The 25,045-nt window shown below is 29.8% G+C and overlaps 2 protein-coding genes across 9 annotated transcripts in view; one reads left to right on the top strand and one right to left on the bottom strand.

Moving 5' to 3' along the window:
* Nucleotides 1-13,788, bottom strand: part of LOC118185422 (coenzyme Q-binding protein COQ10 homolog B, mitochondrial) — a 29,750-nt gene extending 15,962 nt beyond the window's left edge. For all 3 annotated transcript variants that reach the window (XR_015041148.1, XM_085816782.1, XM_035355263.2), the window contains exons 1-4: nt 13,635-13,788; nt 7,808-7,972; nt 5,108-5,300; nt 4,923-5,024 (exon numbers count right to left, since the gene is read on the bottom strand). Coding sequence is in view for 2 of the 3 variants with exons in the window: in XM_085816782.1 (XP_085672908.1) it covers nt 4,923-5,024; nt 5,108-5,300; nt 7,808-7,972; nt 13,635-13,723 (549 nt within the window). In the remaining variant the exon portion in view is untranslated. The remainder of the gene's footprint in view (nt 1-4,922; nt 5,025-5,107; nt 5,301-7,807; nt 7,973-13,634) is intronic.
* The window catches only part of subdued (anoctamin 1), a 219,881-nt gene continuing 205,277 nt past the window's right edge, over nt 10,442-25,045 (top strand). For 3 of the 6 annotated variants that reach the window (XM_085816780.1, XM_085816781.1, XM_085816776.1), the window contains exons 1-2: nt 14,021-14,146; nt 23,218-23,290. The gene's annotated coding sequence lies outside the window, so the exon portion shown is untranslated. Of the gene's footprint in view, nt 10,461-13,954; nt 14,147-19,833; nt 19,964-23,217; nt 23,291-25,045 lie in introns of those variants that run through there. The other 3 variants (XM_085816779.1, XM_085816777.1, XM_085816778.1) reach the window with 3 other exon arrangements.

Raw genomic sequence — 25,045 nt, 5'->3', positions numbered from 1 at the left:
CACATGACATTATACACATTTTTTTTTGCTGCATTTCATTTAAACTTATTTCCTCGAATTTCATTAGAAATAGATTTCTCGTTCAATTAGTTCACTTCTCACCAAGGCAAAAATACATAAATCCTCAAAATATATTCATTAAAAATTGAAAAACATACACCAAATACAGTTAAAACAATTAAAATTAGAGTTTCTACACAAAAGCAATTTGGCCAGCAGGCAAAATGGCAGATTTTTCGATGCAAAAAACTGAAATTTTACTTTTAGTCCTACCTGGCAAAAAGACACTGAAGATGTAGAAACTGACTTAATTCACTATCCTGCCAAGTTTCAAATGTACACAAATGTGGCTGCTATGTCCCCCCAAAAAATTATGCTTAGCCACACTTAAACAAATTTTAAATTGTTAATAATTCTACAACTATTGCATGCAGATTAACTAAAGGCATAAAAACCTTAACAGGAAAATAATAACAAAATTCAATCATTCTTAAAGCAAAAAATGCATGATTTACCAACATATAAGAGTAAAAAACTAAGCATACTGAGCCGAGTAACAGAGTGCATGTGTGTATATATACGTGTATATATTTGGAGCAGTCAATTGCAACTAAAAATGGAGGTGCACAACTACATGTTATAGCAGTCTTATATACAAAATTTTAACATTTTGACGCTGATCTCAAAAGAAAAACAAATGATCTGGATAATGGAACTTTTAACTATATTGCCAAACATAAATGATTAACTTACCACATTCTATATCCAAATTAGGAATTAAAACTCAAAATAATCAATAAACACTTAAATCTTTCTTTTTTTGTAACCCATATGGTCCAAAAATATCATTTTTTATTATAAACTTTCACTTAAAATTTCGATTCAACACAGGTTAATTTCAGTTCAAATGCTCTCAACTATTAAATTTAAGCATTTAGTGTAACTTTTATGAGGAAATTTCAAAAAATGTATTGCTTAAATTAACATGTTATTCATAACCATATGGCTACATAAATAATAATTTAATACATATACAGTCAAAAGTCGTTAATCCGGACTCGTCGGGACTTCCGAATTATAGATCATCAGTTTAAATCTCGTAAGATGGCATGCAGAAATTCTAAAATTAAAAATATGAAACCATAATTTATGAAATAAAGAACAATTATGATCTAAAGGGTATCAAAATTTACAAAAAAAAAAAAAAAAAAAAAAAAAAAGCTTAATATTTATTTGTTTACTTTATTAAACATTTCTTTCAATGTAAGTTGTTTCGTTTTATGTGATAATACTTTCTCTTTAATTCTATAAACAGGCATAATTTCTTGTTCAGTTACAAAGTTCCGTTGTTCAAGTCCCGTAATTGCTGTGCCAAGAATATTGACTAACTTGTCAATTGAAATTTTTTCGTTTTCACTAACCTCTCTGTCACCTTCTTCATGTCTTTATCCATTTTTTGCAGAAATTCCACTTTTTGTTTGATGGACATCGAAACATACTTTCATTTTGTAGATCCTTTAGGTGCTCCAGCATCGGAAATTCTATTTGACATAATCGAAAGTTCAAGTTTACTTTTACAAAATTGCTCATACAGTCTACAAAAAATAATAAGCCAGATCCAATTCGAAGATTAAGGAACAACGCAATCATCAACATTAACTGAAATAGATAATTAGATAATTTTAGCTTATACCGTCCGTTATACATTAAACGCGCACGGGAAAACGTATTAAGTGCTTGCGCACACGCATATGCGCAGTCGTAAAGGTCTTACGCGCACGCGTAAACGCCTATGCGCATGTGTCAATGCGGAGCATGTACAGAAAGTTTTTACCTTTGAGGTCCGGATTATAGATCATTTCGGATTATGGGTGTCCGAATTAACGACTTTTGACTGCATATTAAATACAGCGTAAAATTACATACCCAAACCTTTCCTCATGCTTTATGTTTCAAAAAAAGCTTTCCTTATAAAATTAATATAATAATTATTATTATATTAAATATTATTATAAATTAAATGCAAATATATATTTTCTTGCTAGATTGGGAGAGACAAAATACTAGTGATTATCTTTCAATGGACTGCTTTTGCCATCTCTTCATTAAAATGGGAACTAATTAGAAACAAAAATACAGGCATGCAGAGCACATAAACTCTTCTAGCCCATACAATATGTGGGTAAATAAGCAAGTCTCAGAAGTGATTCACGTACAGCACATGAGAAATTCAGTTAAGTGATTAAAAATACTGGTAGAGAAAACTTTCTGATTATGTGCACTCTCACTGAAAAGCCATAAAAAAGTATCAATGCAGCAACATACTGTGTCACCAAAAAGTATTTATGTGGCATGTTGCCAAAACGTAATTATGGGCTAAACCAAGATGTCAGCAAAAAGTGTTTATGTGACAACTACTCAAGTATGCACATACAAACCCTCAAATGGCTTTTGACTTCTCTGAACATTTTCATGAGCGTGACTGTAGATCATAATCCCTCCCACATGAATTTCAGTGCAGTAGTGGACTGCTTAGTGAATTTTTAGTCATCTTTGGAAAATCTTGGACTTAAAGTTTCTGTATGCATGGAGCACTTAATTCTTTGAAGGGCACCGGTATATAATATATACCATCAATTTTTAGTCAGTGTTAGTCTATTTTTTAAACTACTAAAAAAATGCTAATTTTTCTACATCAAAAGCTGTAATCATAAGTTTCTACTGTCTCCTTTTGATTCTAAATGGCAGCACTACCCTATGAATGCTCAATATTTTGCAGTTATGAAATTGATATACCTCTTTCAAAGGTATCATGTTTGAACATTCATAAATTCCATTGAAGGATAGGAAAAAATTCACAATCTTCAAATATATGATGCACATGTTCTGAACCTTTTATATTTACTGCATTTTAATCAAAACTGATAATTAAAAGATTATGTATACATTTTTAAATACTGGTATATAATATATACCGGCACCTCTACTGAGGGTACCTCGTCAACAGATGGCAGCACCAGGCTTCTCCCTCTGTACTCTGTGAGATGACAGAATTTCTTTACATTATAATAGGTTATGATGTAATAATTTATTTATGATTAATTTACAAGTTGTTCAGGATTCAGTATTATGTTAATGGGGGTATGTGAAGTTTAGTGACACTGACCTGGGACTGAATATAAGTATATTAGTTACTTTTTAATCTTTGTTTACATTACTCAAGTTTCTTTTTCTTTCTTTCTTTTCTTTTCTTTTTCTTTTTTTTAGAAAGACTTGTCTGGCATCAAAAAACGGTCCGCAACCACATAGGGTTTAAATGTGGCATTGTTAGCCCCCAAACACACCCGTTGTTTTGTGTTTTCCAAAATCCTACAATGCAGCAAAAATGAAAAGAGGTGATGGACAACTAATTTGTCACATAGGGCTCATGCCATCTTCACAAAGGAACTATGATAACATCACACAAAGAAAACTCTAAAAGTACGGAAAATTAAAATGCACTTTAGATCCATTTCTTAGTGCAATGGAAAAAACTGCTGATTTGAAAACATGCTTTTATTCTTTAGGTCTTTGTTAATTTCAGATGAGAGACTAAGGAATACAAGAAAAATTTTTCCCTGGGTTAGGATACAAGTACGTGGTTTAGTCTTCACAGCTGGTGAAAGGAGGGAAATATTTCTAAGGCCAACAAGTTTAGTTGCAAAACATTTATCTTTGAAAGGAAAAAAAAAAAGGGGGCAAATATTTGAGTTTTTAAAGTTTTGATAGAAATAAGAGCTTTGTATCAAATAATAAAATCGTTTAACAGCTTTTTTGTTGAACAAAATGATATATTACAACCTATATTTACAAAAAATTAAAAAGGGCCCCTTACCGGGCCTGATAATCGAAAGCTTGTGTGTGTGGGGGGGGGGCAATTCTTGTTATCATAGCATGAAGCATACTCTTTTTATATATTATCTAAAACAATCAATAACTTCAAAAATGCAATATAATTTTTCAGCTGAGTCATAGTGTTTCATTTTCATTTTTTTTTTAATTTTTTGCTTGAGTAACATTATACTAGCTCAACTGCAACACAATACGGTTTCTGCATGCATATTTGCTAAAATTTTTCATAAAATGCTACTATTGAATTTAAATCACTTTTAAAATCTTTTTACCCATATTTTACATAAGTATATTCAGCTGAGTGGCATCATCAAAGTGCCAAAAACATAAAATTTATTTTCTAATTTTAAATTTCTAGTAAAATTTAAAAATTTTTTGCCTTCAGACTTACATAAATGTACTCAAGCACCCATCTCTATAGATGCACATCAAAAGTTTGCAAAAATAGATGAAAGAAAACAAAAATTAACAATTGGCAGTTACCTGGGATAAAAATGTTGTAGAAGGGCGCCAGTATAAAATATATATTGGCCCTCAAAATTCAGGATTTCACTCTAGATTTTTTTTAAGTCTCTATTTTGTGTTCTAAGGGTCTATAAGTTACAATTCATTCAAAATTTTACCACAATTTAAATGATTTTATATACTGCCCAGGTTAAAAGCATCATGTGTCTTTTATCTTATGTCTTTAATTTATCATCCTATGTCTTTAATTTATAATTAACGTCAAGTTTATGCAGTTCTCTGGTTTTTTTTTATAGCAAAAACTGCATATACGTGAATGGTACAAAATACAGTGTGCACGTCTTGTATGGAGAAAGAGAAATGTAAACAAATACGTGGGATTGAATGCATTGTTTAAATAAAGTTACCCACACAAATTTTTCTCTCTAATGTTGCTAACAAGTTCACAAATGCTGTCCAAAGCTGGCAATGATTTTGTGACTTTTTGGTGGGGGTGTGGTTAATTAGAAAGTACAAGAAACTTTTCCTGCACGATTACACTGCATATATAACAAAATTGTACTTACATAAAAATATAAAGTGCACGAATTAGAATTGCCAGGTATGCCAGGTTTTATATTCCAAATTGTTTCTAAATGGTTAAATAATCTTCCATCAGTACAACAGGCCTAAAATATAAAAAAATTAATAAATTTAACATATGTTTTATCACGCACTCAAAAATGTGAAAAATGAAAAAATATTTCTTAACCTTCACTAAATGTGGCTTTGCTAGTGTTACAGATGAAGTATAACGCTCAACAAGAGGTGGAAAACCAATCTCTAGATCTGCTTTAAGATGACCTGGTCTTCGTTTAGTTACAACAGAACTGTTGCACCATGGTAAAAAATCTTTATAATATTCAACACCAGCAACTACATCATAGAGTTGTTCCATAGAATAACTGCATATGAGTAACACAAATAAGTTTTATTATGGCATATGATAACTTTTCATGTAACAAAATATATGGGAAATGAACTCTTACAATATATGACTTAAATTATGAGATTTAAAAGATTAACAAGCTATTAGACACATAACAAAGATTGTTTCTAGCATGAATTATTGTGTATCAAAATAACTTTTTTAATATGAAGACAACCAATAATGATAATTAAAGCTCCTGGATTACAGTAGATTGAAGGGTGCCCCTTGTAATATCGCGAAGTTTTTGTTTCAATTATGGTAACCTAAGTAGTTGAATGTTAAGGAAACCCTATTATGATGTAATCGATAGTGTGTTGCTGTAAATTTTGAATGATGGGTAAAGATTTGTAAGGGCTTGTGGTGTGTGTTGATTAGGAAGTGCATTGCTTGTTTTGTGGTTTAGATGGTAGAATGGCTGAATGTTGTAAGATTAATTTGAATTTCTGTATGATTTGGAAAAAAGGGGGGAAATGCATTAAATGACTGGTGTATAGTTGAACGTCGGAGGATATCAACCTTACAGAGGATATTTTTAACTTTTATTTTAGTGAATTTATGCAGCACGCTAATATACGGATTCTAGTTCAGATAATTTTAGGAAGTTTTTGGATGCTGTTAAGGAATTTTGTGTGCCACAGTTTGAAGGACTACGAAATTTTTAAAAAAGGTAAGTGGATATTTGCTTTGTGTGGTGCTTAGCTGCATAAAATGAATTTCCTTTTTTATGTTATTTTATTGTTTGATTTAAATGTAATTTATTGAGATTATGTATTTTTTGTTTGGCTTTACTGTAGAATTGGGTGCTCCTTTCACATTTTAAGTGAAATAGATCGATGTGTACATGGACAAAGTCAAGAGAGTGCACAATTCCAAATTTGTGCAATTCTCTGATTTTTTTTTTTTAAGTGAAAATAGGTTGATGTGTACATGGGAGTCACGGGAGTGTGCAATGCCAAGTTTGTGCAATTCTGATTTTTTTTTAAGGTTAAAGAGGTCAATGTGTAGGTCGATACACAAAGCCAAAATAACAAGTCAAAGAACTGCACAAACTCGGTATCCATGGTACTGTCAATTTTTGTCAAGGGGCACCCGTAAATATATTTTTACCAAGCTACTGTTTTAAATACTCAGTTTCACTAATTAAATCCTGCAAGAAATTAATAGTTACTATATAAAATAAGATTTTAAATAAATAACCCATGAGGCTTTTTTTTTTTCTTTTAATCCATCAGCTAAAATTTTATTTAGCCTAAGGGTATATTATTCATAATAATAAGAAATATTATCACTATTAAATTAAATGCAAATTGATAAAGGATATAAAAAATGCCTTAAGAATTTTGAAAAATATTCCTTGTAACATCTTAATTTAAAAAAAAAAAAAATCCCTCCCTGCACAAATTCAGCATTATATATATATATATATATATCATCACTACACAGCTACACACTATATAGTCACTAATTGTTGCTATATAAAATAAGATTTTAAATAAATAACCCATGAGGCTTTTTTTTTTTTTTTTTTCTTTTAATCCATCAGCTAAAATTTTATTTAGCCTAAGGGTATATTATTCATAATAATAAGAAATATTATCACAATTAAATTAAATGCAATTTGATAAAGGATATAAAAAATGCCTTAAGAATTTTGAAAAATATTCCTTGTAACATCTTAATTTAAAAAAAAAAAAATCCCTCCCTGCACAAATTCAGCATTTTATATATATATATATATATCATCACTACACAGCTGTTCACATGGGAATATAAAGAGACTACCACATTTGCCATGCCATTAAAAGAAAAGTAATCAAGATAAATTTGTTTTAAAATCATATTTTTCTTGTATTTAGCAGAAATAATTATTCTGCAGACAAAAAAAATTTTTAAGATTTTTTTTTATTATTCACACAGTTTTCTGAACTTTATTTTTTTTAATTTATATTTTTATTTGAGATACAGGTAGTGATTTATAAGGAAATAATTCTGAAATTGTACACTGAAGTAGCAGTTCACTACAATGCAATTAAAGCTCATCTATTATTCATTAATAAAATCTTTTAAATTCAAATAACTTTCTAAACTGAAGAATTACCACATAATCATTACAATTAATATTTAGTAAATACTTATCAACACTTTTTAAAAGTAGAAAAAACTTTTGTTAGTAATATATGCTAGGTGACTTTCTTTAAATTATACATTAACCACCTCCTGAGTGGCATGGCCTTTATCTGATCATGAGATTTTTTTTTGTCGCTAGGTATATATTCATATACAATGTAAAATATTTTATTTTCTTATGATAATTCTTACTTCATTTAATAATATCATTTTAATGAATGGAAATTTATGAATACAAAGACTTAAAAAGTAATTATACAAATTTAGCTAATAAATGCTGTTTAAATATAGGTCTTCATGAGCAAATCCAAAAAGCTGTACCACTCAGAGGGTTAACTACATCATTCAGCATACCCAAGAATTTTTTTTTCTGAATATTCTTTCCTCTTACTCCCAAGAGGATTAGGTAGAGTGAATAACTTTCTGTTTTCAAAGACATTATCAACTGCAACTAAATATGATTTCTTGAGAACTAGTGTTGACTGAGGACAGAATTTTCCACTGAAGAATCTTCGAAAACTGCCAAGATAAAAATACTCATTATCAATAATTCTATACAGTAAACAATCAACTGAAAATAATATTAAAGTAATCACAAAATGTCTAATTTGAAAATTTGATGAAAATACATAATTTGCATACTATTCATTTATTTTACATATAGTGAAAAATATAGTAAAAAAAAATCATTCGTTAACCCGTTCAAGACCAGCGTAGCATATACGCGATGCAGCGGTTCCACTCCTATCAGACCAGCGTCCCGCGTACACAATGCAACGATTCTGCTCCTATGAGCCCAGCGTCCCATATATGAGACATTCAAATGGAACGATTTATTTGAATTTTTAAAAGCCAGTAAATGGAGCTAAATGGTAATTGTTTTCACATAGGTTGATTCATACCGCATTTGACCTTCATCTACTGGCATTAGTTTCTATTTTGTGCTTCTGGTTTTGAGAGATTTATTGAAATAAGCAAACAGGAAATCACAGCTCTTTATAAGTGCACCTGCGACTTAAAGAGGCACAGGTGTTTTTGTTTATTTCGTTAGGATTTTCTTTTCTTTTTTCCCCTATTTATTTTGAAACTTAAGCTTTCTTGGTTAATTAAAAAGTAACATTACAACATTATTAGAGAAGGGAAAAGACTATCAGCTTTTTCTGAGCAAGACGCGTAATGCGTCTAGCTCACATTTCTCAGTAAAGAGCCAGCGTTTTTGTTTTTCTTACTCGATTTAATACGTCATTATATATGACACAGACATTATATTTTGGTATATAATGGACAGTCAAAAGTCTTTAATCCGGATTCGTCAGGACTTTGGCGATTCCGTATTATCGATTTTTCCGAATTATAGATCATTAGTTTAAATCTGGTAAGATAGCATGCAGAAATTATAAAATTAAAAATATGAAACCATAATTTATCAAATAAAGAGCAATTATGATCTAAAGGGTATCAAATTTACAAAAAAGAAAGCTTAATATTTATTTTTTTACTTTATTAAACATTTCTTTCAATGCGCGCATGCGTAAAGCATACATTACGCATAGTTGAAATTAGAAAATTGCAACCAGAAAACTATTTGATTTGTATTTGTGATATTTATAATGACGAGGAATTTGATTTAAATCATATCAAAGACGGATTACATCGAGATGAAATACTACATTTAGTAAAGAATTATAAGCGCTGAATAAAATAAAAACATCTGCCCTGAAGACAAGGATAGTGCTGACAGATCAACTTCGAGTTCATTGCGTGCCGCAATGTTCCCCCCCCCCATCGAAACATGCTTTCCCTTTGTATATCCTTCGGCAGCTCCAGCATCGGAAATTCTATTTGACATAATCGAAAGTTCAAGCTTACATTTATAAAATTGCTCTAACAGTCTGCAAAAAATAATAGGCCAGATCCAATTCGAAGATTAAGGAACATTGCAATCTGCAGCATTAACTGAAATAGATAATTAGATAATTTTAGCTTAGCTTATACCGCCCGTTATACATTAAACATGCATGCGTAAACGTATAATGCGCATGCATACATGCATTCATAAAGGTATTACGCGCATGCGTGAATGCATAATGCATTGAAGCATGCACAGAAAGTTTGTAGCTTTGAGGTCCGGATTAACGACTTTTGACTGTATTTACTTTACATGTAATGTATAGATTGACGTGATCAGTAATGGATATCATGCCAGTGGGGGTTTTTCCTTGATCACTTTCTGGTCGTTGTGGATGCTGTTTTCAATTTAGAAAAACAGAAGTTTTCTAATATAAACCTGACGTCACATAGAGTTTGAGGATGCATATTTTTGAGCGTCTTTTAAAGAAGTTTTGGGACATGTGTTGGGGTTATATATTCAGTTTCATTTCATTAGCCATGGCTAAGAGACCTTACTTAAAAATTTGTCCAAAATCACCGGACACTCTGCCTTTCCGTATAACTGGGAGACAGTTTCTGAAAATTTACGTTGATGGAAAATGTAACAAAAGTAGGAGAAGATGTGTTGTGTGCACTAAAACCACGGAAAAGCAAAAGCAAACAACGGATTTTGAGTACGAAATATGCAATGCAGAACTATGTCGATCCTTGTTTTGAATTATTTCGCACAGCAGAATTTTTAAATTGGAATTTAATTACCTATAGGTAATTCTTGTTTAGTATTTTTTTTAATTTCTTATTTGTAATTTTTTTTATGTTTATAGTACTTATTTCTGTGTGTATAGTAATGATTTTAATATTTTGCCTGTTTAATTTATTTCTATTAATGTGATATTCTTTACATTAATACACATTAAAAACAAGTACATTAATTACGCAACTTCAAAATTTGAAGTCATAATATCAAAATGCTGATTTTATACTTTTTTTTTTTTTTTTTTTTGTAAAATTAGGCTTAACTACTGAAAATGCGTGGGCCGGTGGTGACAATCCATTTCAGTGGGTCCGGTCCCATGACTGCGCTTCGTTCTCCCGATGCTGGTCCTTAAGGGGTTAAGTAAGTACTTGTTAAAATACATGTGTATATAACGTAATCCTGTGAGAGTGTACAAGCATATTAAATGTGATAAATAAATATAATAGCTTCAAAATAGGGGGGATGGAGAAAGAAGCATACTATAATTCATATAATTTTTCATTAGAAGTGTCTAAATGCCTTTCCACATGCCTTCATCGTGTAATTGGAAGCATACTTTGGTGCACATTTGAGAGGTAGAGGGTTTGAGTCTGGGTGAGGGCACTGCTCATTTTTCACATCTCCTGCTTCAAAAAACCTAATGACTTTAATGTGATGTCCTAACCAAAACAATGGTGAACGATAACTCGCCACCACCAGGATTAGGCAATTGAATCTCTTCATCCCTAGTAACCATTTAAAAGGAGTATGTAAAGTATTTTATCCTTCCTTTCTGCATGCCTTCGTCATGTAATTGGAAGCATACTCAGTGTGTATTTGAGAGGTTCAGGGTTCAAGCCCCGGGGAGGGCATTTTTCATGTCTCCAGAATCAAAAAACTCTAATGATTCTACACCCTCTTCCAAATTCTTGATGCTTTTCTCTGCCTATATTATCTGAAACATAATAATAAAAATAAAACTTATCATTTTCAAAGCATATTTTTAAATGCAACAAAAGTGGCACCTTTACACATATTAGTTTGTTTTCTTAATTCCTAATATACTTTCAAACTCTTGAGAAATTCCTTGACAAAATTTTAAAGCTTATTTCTTCACAGTGAATTTATAAGTGCACACAGGTGCAAATAGAAAGTAACACAGGATTTTTTTTAAATCTAGAACTTTAAATATATGACATTTTAGAAATGACGACTGAAGATCAGTTAATCTGTTTCATAATTATATATATATATATACATGCAGGGGGCCCACCAGCAGCCAAGCAGTAAAGTCGCTGAACACTGGTAATTCTGTCCGAGGTTCAAATCTTGGTGAACGGGCTGGTTGCATACATGTTTTCATGGTTTTACCCATGTGTAACATGTACACGAGTCAGTTTAGCTTAGAAAGTCCTCCACAAAAAGCATTCCTACTTTTAGGCAGATCGCCCTCGAATGCTTTGCATAAACAAATAATAATAATAATAAAATATACATGCAGGATTCCTACTTAAGTTCTGATACAATTTTTAAACTTCCAATAAAAATGTTGACTTGCAGAAGTACATTCTTCTAATAGGAAAACCATTGTGCATCATCAGTTCAAAAAACTGCAATGGAATGTAAAAAGTTTCAATGATTTTTCTAATATATGTTCTCTGTTTATTATGAGAAGCCATATGATTTACTTACAACATATGCCCAACAATAAAAAATAAGCTATACATAAAGGGAAAAGTCTTGCTGTAAGTTGCTATTTTTCAATCTTCCAGGAACTCCTTAAATTTGTCAATTACCTTTGGACTTACTATGTATACCTGTTTATAGAACTGTTAAATTAAGAAGTACAAACAACATTACTTTATTACTTCTTGAAAGTTTCTCTGAAATAAACATTCAGTTCTACTGGTATTATGCTATGCTGTTGATAATATAATACTATATATAAGCAAAACTATTAGTAAAGTGATAAACACTAATTTTATAATGAAAGAATTTTCCTTTGTAATACTTTTATTATCATGATTTATTTCATGAAAGCTATTCTTAAAGCACATTTTGCTGAGACTTCTCAGGCACTCTAAAGTTCTCTGAAGTTTGGGCTACAAATTATTAACTTTTTTCTAGTATGCTGAAACATAGCTATATGCAAACATTTGCCTAGAATGTGAGAAAATAATAACTTAAGATATAACACCTTTTAAAATTAAGTTGTATAACATATCAATATATTCATAAACATTGAAATTATTATGTAGAGATGCTCAGATGAACTTTGAGACATGAACTAGCTCTTATGCGGCCTCCTCTTTACTTGTTGAGCCTTCTGACGGCAAGTCAAATGTTGGCTCACCCTCACCACATTCCAGCCTATGCAACAATCTGATTCTAACTTCATCCACACATGCATCAAGCATGATAATCCTAGTTATGTACTGTATATTAAAGTAATTTTTATTTATTTATAATGTACTGTATTTACAATTTTAAATTTATTGTTCATTTGATGGTATTTATGGTTTTTATCTCACGGACATCATTATGAGATATGCACAGATAATTTAGTTACATATTACGAACAAATTCATGGTATAAATGGTTATTTAAAAGGTAATTCATTTGTAAGATGGGGATTTGTATTCATTAACCGTCATGTTATAGCTATTTATTTTCCTAGTCAAAGACTTCCCCCCTTTTCCAATTAAAGAACCATAATTCGTCCATTAATATCACATGATCTCTCATTTCCCTCACACAAAATAATGCGTAATCGGAACTGAGTACTGCTCACATTATTACCAAAGTCTCAGGTAGTAACTTTTATCGCCTCCAAAATGTCGCCAAACTACCAGTTACCATATTCTAAAGATCAGCCGACTTCCCTTAAAACTACTAAAATACTTTCATTTTTATATGTAATCTCTTTCTGGCAACAAAATATAAACTGCAGAATAGAACTATTTTGTGACCTATCTTTGACCTTGTATCAGGAAAATGATTGACGTTTATTATTTACAAAATAAATAAATAAATAAATAAATAAATAAATAAATAATTATGAAAAAGTGTAATGAAAAGGCAAAATTAGGATGTATTAATGTGGAAAGTTGTGAAATAAAAATGTTATTAAAAATATAATTATTCAAAGGGCTTTTGATCAACAATGTACTTCTATTAATATGATAAAATGTTATAATAAAACTAACGAATTAAATTGCATAAGATTATTCTTTATTAAAATATCTTTAATGAGGTGAATGATTCAGCTAGTTTTATGATTACAAACATGAAAAAAGTACAGAAGAGTTCATTTCTTAAAAACCCCACGAAATTATTTGCTCTCACATTTGACGGTTTGACAGTGAATTCTAATTATTATACAGATAATATGAAAATTAATTTACCATTCATGTCACATTACTGCACATATATTTGAAAAAACACTCAGTAATATGTGTCAAAACTCAAAGATAATCATTCTTAAAATACAATTTATAAAAATATGTAAAAGGCAAAATTTTCGTAAAAGCCAAAAATCTCCACCTACTTCCTTACCATTTTTGTGAAAAACATTTATTAGATGAATTAAAGTAAGGGGAAAATAATAATCTTTCTATAGAAATATAACTAAATCTACGAGCCATAACACTTTTTAGACATTTTGTTTACGTTTCTTGCAGAAAGTGCAAGTTGTAGTACTTTTTATCACAGCTGTATTTTGCAGTATTTTAAAATGATTATCAGGAAAAAATTACGTTTCGTGGCTTCTTTTAAGATGCAGATATTATATTTTTTAATCGTAAGAACTACAGAAATAATTAAAAAATGGTACATTTAATTAAATAGTCATTCGGTCAAATATTAGTCAGAAATGTGGTTAAGCAATCAAAGTTAATCAAAGTTGTCGTCGGCTCTGGTTTTTCATGCTTGGTGAGTGTGCCGGCAGCAGTAGATAAGGTGAAAATGCTATTTTAAGTTTCTGTATTTGTGTTTGTTAAAAGTTTAAATGGTTTGAGTTAATGTGTGTAATTGTAAATTTACGTGCAAATAATCTTAGAATGACACAGGTCTTTTTTATTATTATTATTATTATTATTATTCACATTTAAGGTTGCTTACATTTTATAGGTTTGGATGAGCTTTAATTTTTTACACCAAATAAACAAATGTTGTAGGAAGAATGTGAAAGAAACAATTTAAGAACTTTTTTGTGAGTTGCGTAACTCAGTGTAATTTTGCGTATTGGTACAGGAAAGTCTGAATGATTACATTTCCGTATGTATTTGTAATACAATAAGAAAAGTTTTGTGCAGTTTGTATCCAAAATATTTCATTGATTGAATCTAATTTTAATAATAGCTGAGTTGATTTTTAATTATAATTTATTAATTAATCATATTAAGTAGTTGGGGATGTTGTTAAGGAAATGTGTAATTTAACCAGGGCCGGATAAAGGGCGATTGGTCACAGTCGGGCCCCGTATTTGATAGGGCCCCGCTTTACCATCAAAATAAAAAAAAATTTTGAAATTTAAAGCAAATTAATAAAAAAACTTTTTGATATCGACAATGAATCAGGATAGATTAAATAGTAGTTTAGCAATTATGTTGATTAAAAGTGAAGACACAAGAAAATTAGATTTTCAAATAATTTTAGAAGAATTTACAGAACAAAAATTTAGAAATATGTAAATTCATGTATTCATATTCGGTGATGTAAATTTATATTCAATAAACTTTTTTTTGTATTTTGAACATTTTTATTTTTTAATTTATGTAGAAGTTTACCTGTCTGATGATCCATGATATTAAATATATATATATATATATTTGAATTTTAGTTAAATATTTAATATATAGAGAGGGCCCTGCACTTATTCGATCCAGGCCTGAATTTAACTAATACATTTTGGTTAAGGCAATGTTTATTAAATATTCATGGCTAACAATTTCCTTTGCATGCATTAGAAGTTTAGATATATGGGATGAAATTCATGGTATAAATGGTTGAGATCCTAATAAGATTAAGACACGATAACACGATGAACAAATACTAAAATACTTGAATACGAACAAATACTTGGTGGTTCGGTAAAACCATCGAAATTAGTCCTGTGAAAATTTTGAAAATATAACGCTGATTTTTTTAGTATCCTTATAAGAAATCATGCTTATAATTATATAAGGTTTGGTTTATTTGATTATGGCAAAGTGCACTGCCTGGGTGTAATAAAGGAATTTTCTTTAAGAAATTAAATCATAGATATTAGACTTGGGATCTCTTTTGCTTTTTCATTTGAAGGTATTCTTGTTAAACTATCCATTATGTAATATATTCAGATAAAATAACTTACAGTATTTATTGGACAATTCAGAGATCACTCTAATGTTTAATTATTTAAGAGTTTATACGATTTTCGTAACTATCAAAAGACTTTGTATACTTTGGATTTAAAACACTATAATGTATAATAGTTTTTTCGGTTAAAATAATGTGAAGCATAATGCAAAGATACAAAATTTGTATGATATAAGTAAATAAATATTTTAAGCATATCTTGAACTTCTTTTTGCAGTTTAGTTTATGATTTTGATATTTATTTTTAAAATCTAAACTCTACCTATCCTATGGGTTAACATTTCAGTTTGGATTATCCTGTAAAATTGTTGGACATATTTATTATTTTTTAATTACAGCACTTTGATAAGTTTGTAATTAGAGATGGGATAAATCCTAATTTTTTTAAATCGAAATCCTACAGAGTCCTTATTTATCTTGAATCCCTCATATAAGAATAATAATAATAAAAAAAGTCTAATAATAAAAGGAAGGAAAAAATAATATTAATAGTTTTTTTTTTTTAATATATATAAATTAAAGTAGAATTTGAAGTCTGACTTTAATAGGAAGGGGAAGGATTTTAAGAATTCAATTTTTAACATTACACTAGTGTTTATTAAAAGCATACAAATATAATTCAATGATTCGTTATTTCAGTGTTTAACAAAAAGTATTGGAGTGGAAATTCAAAGTATTTGCCTTGTAGGTCAGTATAGAGGGAAGAAGATTTTTTCAAGAATTAGCAAATAAATAACATAGAATGTTAAATTTTGTGTAGAAAAATTTTTGATTTTACTAAAATTCCAGTAGTTACTTTATTTTTAAATGCTGTTATCAGATGTCAATAAAATTAATTTTTTGACTTAAAATATTTAATGTGTTTTAAGTTTGGATTCTATGATGCCAAAAAAGTGAAGCTTCAAGTTTTTGAGTTTGTTTTAAAGATTTGTGAAATTTAAGGCTTTTGAAAATTTTGTCTATATTTGTAAAATATTAAAAGCAGCTAGTGATAGGATATCTGAATTCTTGAATAATATAAATTTCTTGTGATTCGAAGCTAAAAAGTCAGTGTGTTATTTTTGTTAAACTTTCAAATCGTGACTTCAAAAATTGATGAACTTCAAAGCTTTCAAAAATTAATTCATTGACATTTAACAGAAGTGGGCAGAGAGAATTAGCATTCCTCCTATGATGAAATTGATACTGGTCTTTATAGCATTCTAGGTGAAAGAAAATGCTGTTGGGGCGGTTTGGATTTGCATGATTTGTTGCAAAATGTCCATGAAAAAAGAACATGACTACTGTAAACAAATCAGCAATTCATTCAATGTTGATGCAATGCAAATTATTATAATTATACATATACATATATATATATTTACTTGAGTAAAAGGCAAAACACCTTTGCATTTATATTAATTATTGTTAACTGAATGGGGGATGGTTTGTTCCCCTTGAAAAGTGAACCAATTTCTGTTCAATCAGGATAATTACTTGGTTTATTAATTTTCATATTAAAAGTTTGAATTTTTTATTTTTCATGATTTAAATTCAAGTTCCTTTAAAAATATTATTTTCGAGATAAATTTCATACTTCTGGGTTACTTCCTTCAAATAAATTTTACTAACTTTATATTAGGAGATAATATAATCAATATTACAATAATAATCATATTACCAGGTATCAGGAGATAATATAATCAATATTAAATAAATTATTATTATCTTACTTTGCAGCTGTTGCGCAAGTATTAGGAAATTTATTTCGATTTCAGTGAAATAATTCAATTTTTGATATATATATATATATATATATATATATATATATATATATATATATATATATATATATATATATATATACACTATAGTAAAGAATTTAATATAAATTTGTATTTATTATAATAATTAATACAAATTTTTCAGCAATTTATTTAAAATAGCAACATACATAAGCATGCCAATAAATTTTATTTATTAAACAGAAAGTTAGTTTTTACAAACTCTTTCTGGTGGCCACAGTTCAGCAACTGTTGCTGATAATGCTTCAGGCATTAACTATAGCTTCTTTTTATACTGATGAAAGCTTGGAAATATTAATCACAATGAGGATTTTATGTTGAAAAATCGATATATTTACATAATGTAATTACAGAAAACCAGTTGCATCATTAACCATTTGTTTATTGCACATAACAATTTCTCACAAGATCAGTAACTAATTGTTTCTCGTCAATGCAGAAACAGGCTAAATTCACATTCTGCTGAGGCCACTATAGAAGCCTGCATTAACTCTTAAAATAATCTACCTTCTCCCTCTCGTGTATTCAAGCCAGTTTCCCATAGAAAGTCCTCTACAAAGGTATTCCTACTAATAACCAGTGTTTTATTGTTCAGTGTTTTATCCGGCAAATATCTGAGGCATTATCACCAACTAACATAGAAAAACCAAATTCTCCTTCCTCTAAGTGTCTTTTATTAAAAAGATTCTGAAAAAATGTTAAGCATTTATTTTTTTTATTTTTTTTATTTTTTCATTATGTTAACAAAAGTTATTATATACATATACAACTAAATTTCATTCTGTAATAAACATAGTCATATTTTTAAAAACTATATTCTTAAATTTATTTTTCATTAAATAGAGATTTGAAACTGTATTAAATATTTAAAGAGATACTTCCTTTTTCAACTATTGCCTTGGTCCAGTGATTGATTGGTACCTGGAAATGCAAGCTTAGTCTGCAGATTTTTTAACATGCCACATATGTAGTTTTCAGAGTGTTTTGACTATGACATTTTCAACATGATATCATCGATTGACTGTATTTCTTCCTCTAAAATGTTTACCATTTTTAATTTATAGCCGATTGGAAAAGAAACGGGAACTTTTTTGTGATATTTATAACATGGGATAAATTTGATTTTTGTGGCCACTTCAAACTGTGATATCGTTTCTTCATTACTTTTCCCCTTCTAAAATGTTGACCATTTTAAACTTTTCATCAAATGAAAATTTTATTATTTTTCCTTCTAAAATGTTAGCCATATTTAACTTAACCATCAATAAAAAAAAAGCAAAGTTTTCCCTTCATGAACAGGAGTGCATAAATGACCACCAGTTTAATGGAAGGTAAAGTATTTGGAGATGTAAATGAAAAAACTGCAGGGGATAGCTTTTGTGCTCATAATTTGTTTCATGGTACTTTTCTTACTGCTTTACGATTAATGTACTGTTGTGTGCATATGGGTTCATAATGGATTGACTGCACGCAAAAACCAATGATAAAATTTACTTTACCAAAAGTTCTGGAACTTTCTACAAAAATACTCGTATAGCTCATCTCAGTATCACAGACCACAATCAGTAGTTACATTTCTAACTACTAAGAGCATTAAACACAATGCAAGTACATCCAAAGGCTGATGCTCACACAGTGATATTTCAATACTCCAAAGTTGACTCTGAAGTAAAAAACTGAAAACTGTTTCTCTTTGTAGTTTTACCCCAGCTGCTGACAAATCTCTAGTACCTTCTAATTCTCAAAATTACTGGTTTACATGAGGGCCTTATACAATTATAGTTACATATAGGGATCAATTATAATTACAGTCAAAAGTCGTTAATTCGGACACCCATAATCCGGAATGATCCATAATCCGAACCTCAAAGCTACAAACTTTCTGTGCATGCGTCGCGTTCACGCATGCGCACAGGCATTTACGAGAGTGCATAAGACCCTTACAGCTGCGAATATGTTTGTGCGCATGCGCGTTTAATGTGTAACGGAGTTATACGCTAAGCTAAAGTTATCTAATTCAGTTAATGTTGCAGATTGCGTTGTTCCTTAATCTTCGAATTGGATCCGGCTTATTATTTTTTGCAGACTGTTAGAGCAATTTTATAAAAGTAAGCTTGAACTTTTGATTATGTCAAATAGAATTTCCGATATATATTTACTACAAAGCGAAAGTATGTTTTGAAATCCGAAATCTGTTTATCAATTTCACGCTGCTCTGCCGCAGAGGGGGGGGGGCAGAAACATCATTATTAGATTATGATAAATTAGAAAGATTATGTCAAATAGAATTTCCATATATATTTACTAATATGTAATTTGTATCTACAAAGCGAAAGTATGTTTTGAAATCCGAAATCTGTTTATCAATTTCACACTGCGGATTGGAAGTTGATCTGTCAGCACTATCCTTATCTTCAGAGCAGATGTTTTTATTTTGTTTGGTTTATAATTCGGTGTGCTAAGTGTAGTATTTCATCTCCATATACTCCGTCTTTGATATGATTTAAATCATGATATGATTTAAATCAAGTTCCTCTGATAGTGAAGAAAGTGACCCAGAGGTTATTGAAAACGAAAACATTTCGATTGACAAATTAGTCGGTATTCTCAACACAGCAATTATAGGACTTGAACAGCAGAACTTTGTAACTAAACAAGAAATTATGTCTGTTTAATAGAATTAAAGAGAAAGTATTATCACATGAAACGAAGCAACTTATATTGAAGGAAATGTTTAATAAAGTAAGCAAATAAATATTAAGCTTTTTCTTTTTGTAAATTTTGATACCCTTTAGATCATAATTGTTCTTTATTTCATAAATTACGGTTTCATATTTTTAATTTTGTAATTTCTGCATGCCATCTTACCAGATTTAAACTCATGATCTATAATCCGGAATCGCCAAAGTCCCGACGAGTCCGAATTAATGACTTTTGACTGTATTCAATTATAGTTAGTTATACAGAGACTGGACGAAAGTGTTACCAAATTTGGCGACAAAAATTAGTTGCCAAAATCATCACCATCTTGTTTATATCTCACAGTTTAACAAGATAGCCATTTACTCAGTGTTAAATAGATTTGCATCTGTAGTCTTACTTTTCACCAAGCTTCATTTCTTTAGACTTTTCATGTTACATTATACAAAATTCATAACATTGCTCCCTTCCCAAGAGCTGCACGTCCCAAGCAATACTGTCCAACCATACTTAACGACCAAGGAAAATCATTTGCTATTGATACACTATTTACCTCTTTGCATAGGCCCTTTAGTTAGTTTTGCTGTATTGTTAATGGAATTTAACTTAGATTCTGATGAGTTGGCATGTGTTAATCTGTCAAGTGACTCGATGCTCCAGCTCATTCCAAAGTTATTCAACTATATTCAGTTTGAGATTTCTTTGAAAAAGCTATTTAAGCCCTTCCACCTGATTTTCAACAATCCACAGCACAATTTACCTTTATATGAGGATAGAAGGGCTGCAATGATATAAAAAAGCTGTACTGCAATCTGGGAAGCATATTACTACCTAAAATGTTTCGATGCATGCGAGTGATTTCAATCTATTGATTAAAACAAGGGCCCGCATTTGAATTAGTAAAATAAAGTCCAAATTAATGAAAAATATTTCTTGTGGTGTTTTAATCCTGAAAAGATTTTAATCACTCCTCCCTCTTTGTCATGATCCATAATGTGACTGCTAGGATGTAACTAACCTATAACTGTTTTAATACTTATTTTTAATTGAACTGTTCTATCAGATTATTATTAGATATTTATGTATGGATATTTTATTATTATAAGTTTACAATTTGATTTGTATCAGCTGGGAGTAGTTAAATTTATTAAAGTTACATAAAAAACAAAACTTCATTGTATTTTGATGCCATTTGATTAATGGCCAATAACGCACACACCCGCAAAAGAAGTCTTTCATTCATTATGTAATTTTTTTCCCTTCATTGTTTATTCAAAAATAATACACAAATTTTTCCTGAATCTCTATTTATGTATATATATAAATTCAAGAACATGTACTATTTCATTCAAAATAAGATAAATTAATTGTGGATTTTTACTTTCATTTGATAAATTAGTTTTAAAATTGTACTTCATTAGATATATTTAAGAATACTGCTGTCGAAAATCAGCATGATTTTAGCAGATTACGGTAACATAACCTTCTTGGGATGGACTGGAAGATTACGGTAACATAACCTTCTTGGGTTTGCAGCATGAAGAACAGGATCTGTTAGCAACACCCTGTGATGTGACTATTGATGATGTATTCGACTCATTTCTCATCATGCATTGGAAAAATATCAAGAAACATTTCCTTTTTATGACAGGAGATGTGTGATTAATAAATGGGGAATTTCAATTTGCTATCCATCAATAGTTATTTGCTTAACTTCATAGTTGATGCGGATACAATCAAATGATTTCAACATTTATATTAAATCTTGGAAGTTCCAGACGTGTAAGGAAGAATATTCATCTAAAATGGTTGTTATGTCAGCATCATTCATCCTTAAGCACATAATAGACATTTAAAAAAAATACTGTACTATTCAGTTTCGAGAGCCATAACAAAATTGCAGCAAAATGTACTCGCAAAAGCGCCAAATCTAGCAAACGCGCCCATTTAACAGTGTGCCAAATCTAGCATACGTGCTGATTTCAGATTGCGTAAGTTTATATAGTTCTATATTTCTTAAGACGCCATTGAAATACTAGTTTAATTTTTAAATCCTTTTTTGATATTCTATGGATTTAACAATTTGGGAATTGCCCATGACGAAAACTCGGCAATTGAATTTTGGGTAAAGTGCAGAATCACTCACTGCTTGACGCGTTTTTAAGAACTCGGTATCCATGTGCACATCGACCTATTTTCACTTTAAAAAAAACCCTAGAATTGCACAAAAATGGCACTGCGCACACCCTTGACTTTATCTATGTACACATTGACCTATTTTCACTTAAAAAGTAAAATAAAATTGACAAAAATCCAATTGTTTTTACCCTTGTAAAAAGCGGCGAACAAATAAGTGAGCAATTCTGCACTTTACCGAGAATATTTTCAAAGAAAAGGCATCATTCATTATAGAAAATTACATTTGAACAAAAATACTTTTTAGCAATATTATCACATTTTATTATTTTCTACAATTTTCATGTGTAGTTTGTTTAATCATCATTATTGCGTAGAGTTAAAAATGAGCATAAATATTTATTTTATACTTTAAAAAATTTTAGGCATATAATACTTTATTCTGAAAAATACTGAGTGCATGATGAAATTCCTGTCACACCAGTAAATAACTTCCTTGAAAGGCATAAATGCATATAAGAAAGTGGCTTTGTAATACTTTTAATTTGCACTATCGTACGTTTATAGTTTATCTTTTTTTTAATAATCTTTAACTGGGTGGAATAGTTTTAATTTTAACATCTATACTTGTGGATTAATGACAGATGATGCTCCAGACTGTGTCGCATGAGTGATTTGTCACCAGAATGAAATTTTTCTAGCTACTTTTTTGCAGTAGTAGTGCAATTTATTACTCCATTGTTTTTAATACAATACTGATTTTAAGATAAGTTTTAGCATTTGTGTCAAATCCATGCTTATATGGCATACATATTTGAATAATGGTAATGTATGCAGATGTAACTAGAATGCTTCTTTATAATAAAAACTGATCTGAACTCTAAAACTTTACTGACAATAAGTCTTCTGTGTGAACTATGCGATATATACATGAATACATTGGTTCTTTCAGTGTTACCACTAAAGAGCAACAGAATTTTTTTTTTTTTTTTATCTGATAGCATTAAATTTTGTACTAAATATCAGATGTGCAGTATAACAATCTTTAAATGTATAATTTTGTTTGATATACTGGAACCTTTATACAAAATAAATCACTTTCTGGTGATGACTGTATGATTCAAAATTTAGCTCTATATTTCATGTTTTTGTTATTTCAGTAATAGAACAAGAGCCTAAAAGAAATGTTGAAGATAAGAGCTTTGTAGAAGATTCTATAGTCATCACAATAAGGTATTGTTTTGGTAGAAATAACATGCTTATAAATTGTGGATGGAAACTGTACTTAAAATGGCCGGCCACCAATGAGATTCATACAATTTATCACTTTTCACATTTTTCAGGACAAAAAAATATAAAATTATTTTGTTTGAAGTTGCCATAACATATGTATTAAAACTATAACTGCTAAAATGAATTCATTTAAATAAAAAGAAATAAATTAAAAACTGAAAAATGTTTAAAGTAACAGATCTAGAATATTTTTTAAAAAAAAATTCTATAATGCTTATTGATTTACTTTACTATGAATGGAGCTACAGTTTTAGTTTTATGTAGTGCCTTAAAAGGTCTTCCATAAAGTAATACATTTGTAAAACAGTGTATTTTTTAAAAAGTTAATGTACTAATAAAGCTATAAATGTTTATACAGTCAAAAGTCGTTAATTCGGACACCCATAATCCGGACCGTGGCGCGGAATGAATTGGAAGTTGATCTGTCAGCACTATCCTTATCTTCAGGGCAGATTTTTTATTTTATTTGCCTTATAATTCCTTACTAAATGTAGTATTTCATCTCGATGTACTTAGTCTTTGATATGATTTAAATCAAATTCCTCGTCATTATAATTAATTCGCTTCCGATAGTGAAGAAAGTGACACAGAGGTTATTGAAAACGAAAAAATTTCGATTGACAAATTAGAAAGTATTCTCGACACGGCAATTATAGGACTTGAACAGCGGAACTTTGTAACTGAACAAGAAATTATGTCTGTTTATAGAATTAAAGAGAGTATTATCACATAAAACGAAGCAACTTGAACAACTTACATTGAAAGAAATGTTTAATAAAGTAAACAAATAAATATTAAGCTTTTTTTTTTTTTTTGTTTTGTTTTTTGTAAATTTTGATACCTTTTAGATCATAATTGTTTTTTATTTCATAAATTACAGTTTCATATTTTTAATTTTATAATTTCTGCATGCCATCTTACCAGATTTAAACTGATGATCTATAATCCGGAAAAATCGATAATCCAGAATCGCCGAAGTTCCGGCGAGTCCGGATTAACGACTTTTGACTGTATACACTGTGGCACTAAGTGTTTAAATAATACTGTATATTATAAAATGTAATTGCACAACGGATATAAAATACCATTTTTTATTAAAAAAAAAATATGTGCAACATTTGTGTTTTTTCCCTTCTTGAGAATTACATGTTTTAAATTAATTTTAATGTATGTAGACATTTATTTAGCTGATTTTAATGGTTTCTTGACAAAAGACCCCTGGGCTAAAGCCCACACTGCAGATCACTATGATGATTCCCCACATCACAAATATCCACACAGATGAAAATCACATGGATAAAAGTTCTCATGAATAAAAGGCATGTGATTTTATCAATGTAGAATGTTATCACCACCTTTTTTTTTTTTTTTTTTGTTAGGTTGAGAGTAAACTTTTCTGCTTTCTGGTTAAGCAGTTAGATGTAATGATTATTTATTACTGTTTTATTTATTTATTTGTGTGCATGTATGTGTCTGTGTGTTTATAAGGATCATCTGGAAAGTAAGTTTCCCACTGGCCATGAAAAGAAAAAAAAAAAGAATGGAGCCAGTATGTCACAGTTCTCTGCACATCTTCATCTGTGGGAAAGTGATATCCGGGCAGAAATTTCTTCTGATGCAAGTCGCAAGTCTATAGGATGAATGGTGAAACATCTCCATGTGAAACTTCCGAGGCAGAATTTTTGTAGAATTCGC

The sequence above is a fragment of the Stegodyphus dumicola genome, chromosome 5, assembly GCF_044657685.1.
Source record: "Stegodyphus dumicola isolate Sdum_Otavi_A_Nest chromosome 5, ASM4465768v1".
Lineage (NCBI taxonomy): Eukaryota > Metazoa > Arthropoda > Arachnida > Araneae > Eresidae > Stegodyphus > Stegodyphus dumicola.
This window is presented reverse-complemented; position numbering and strand designations above follow the sequence as displayed.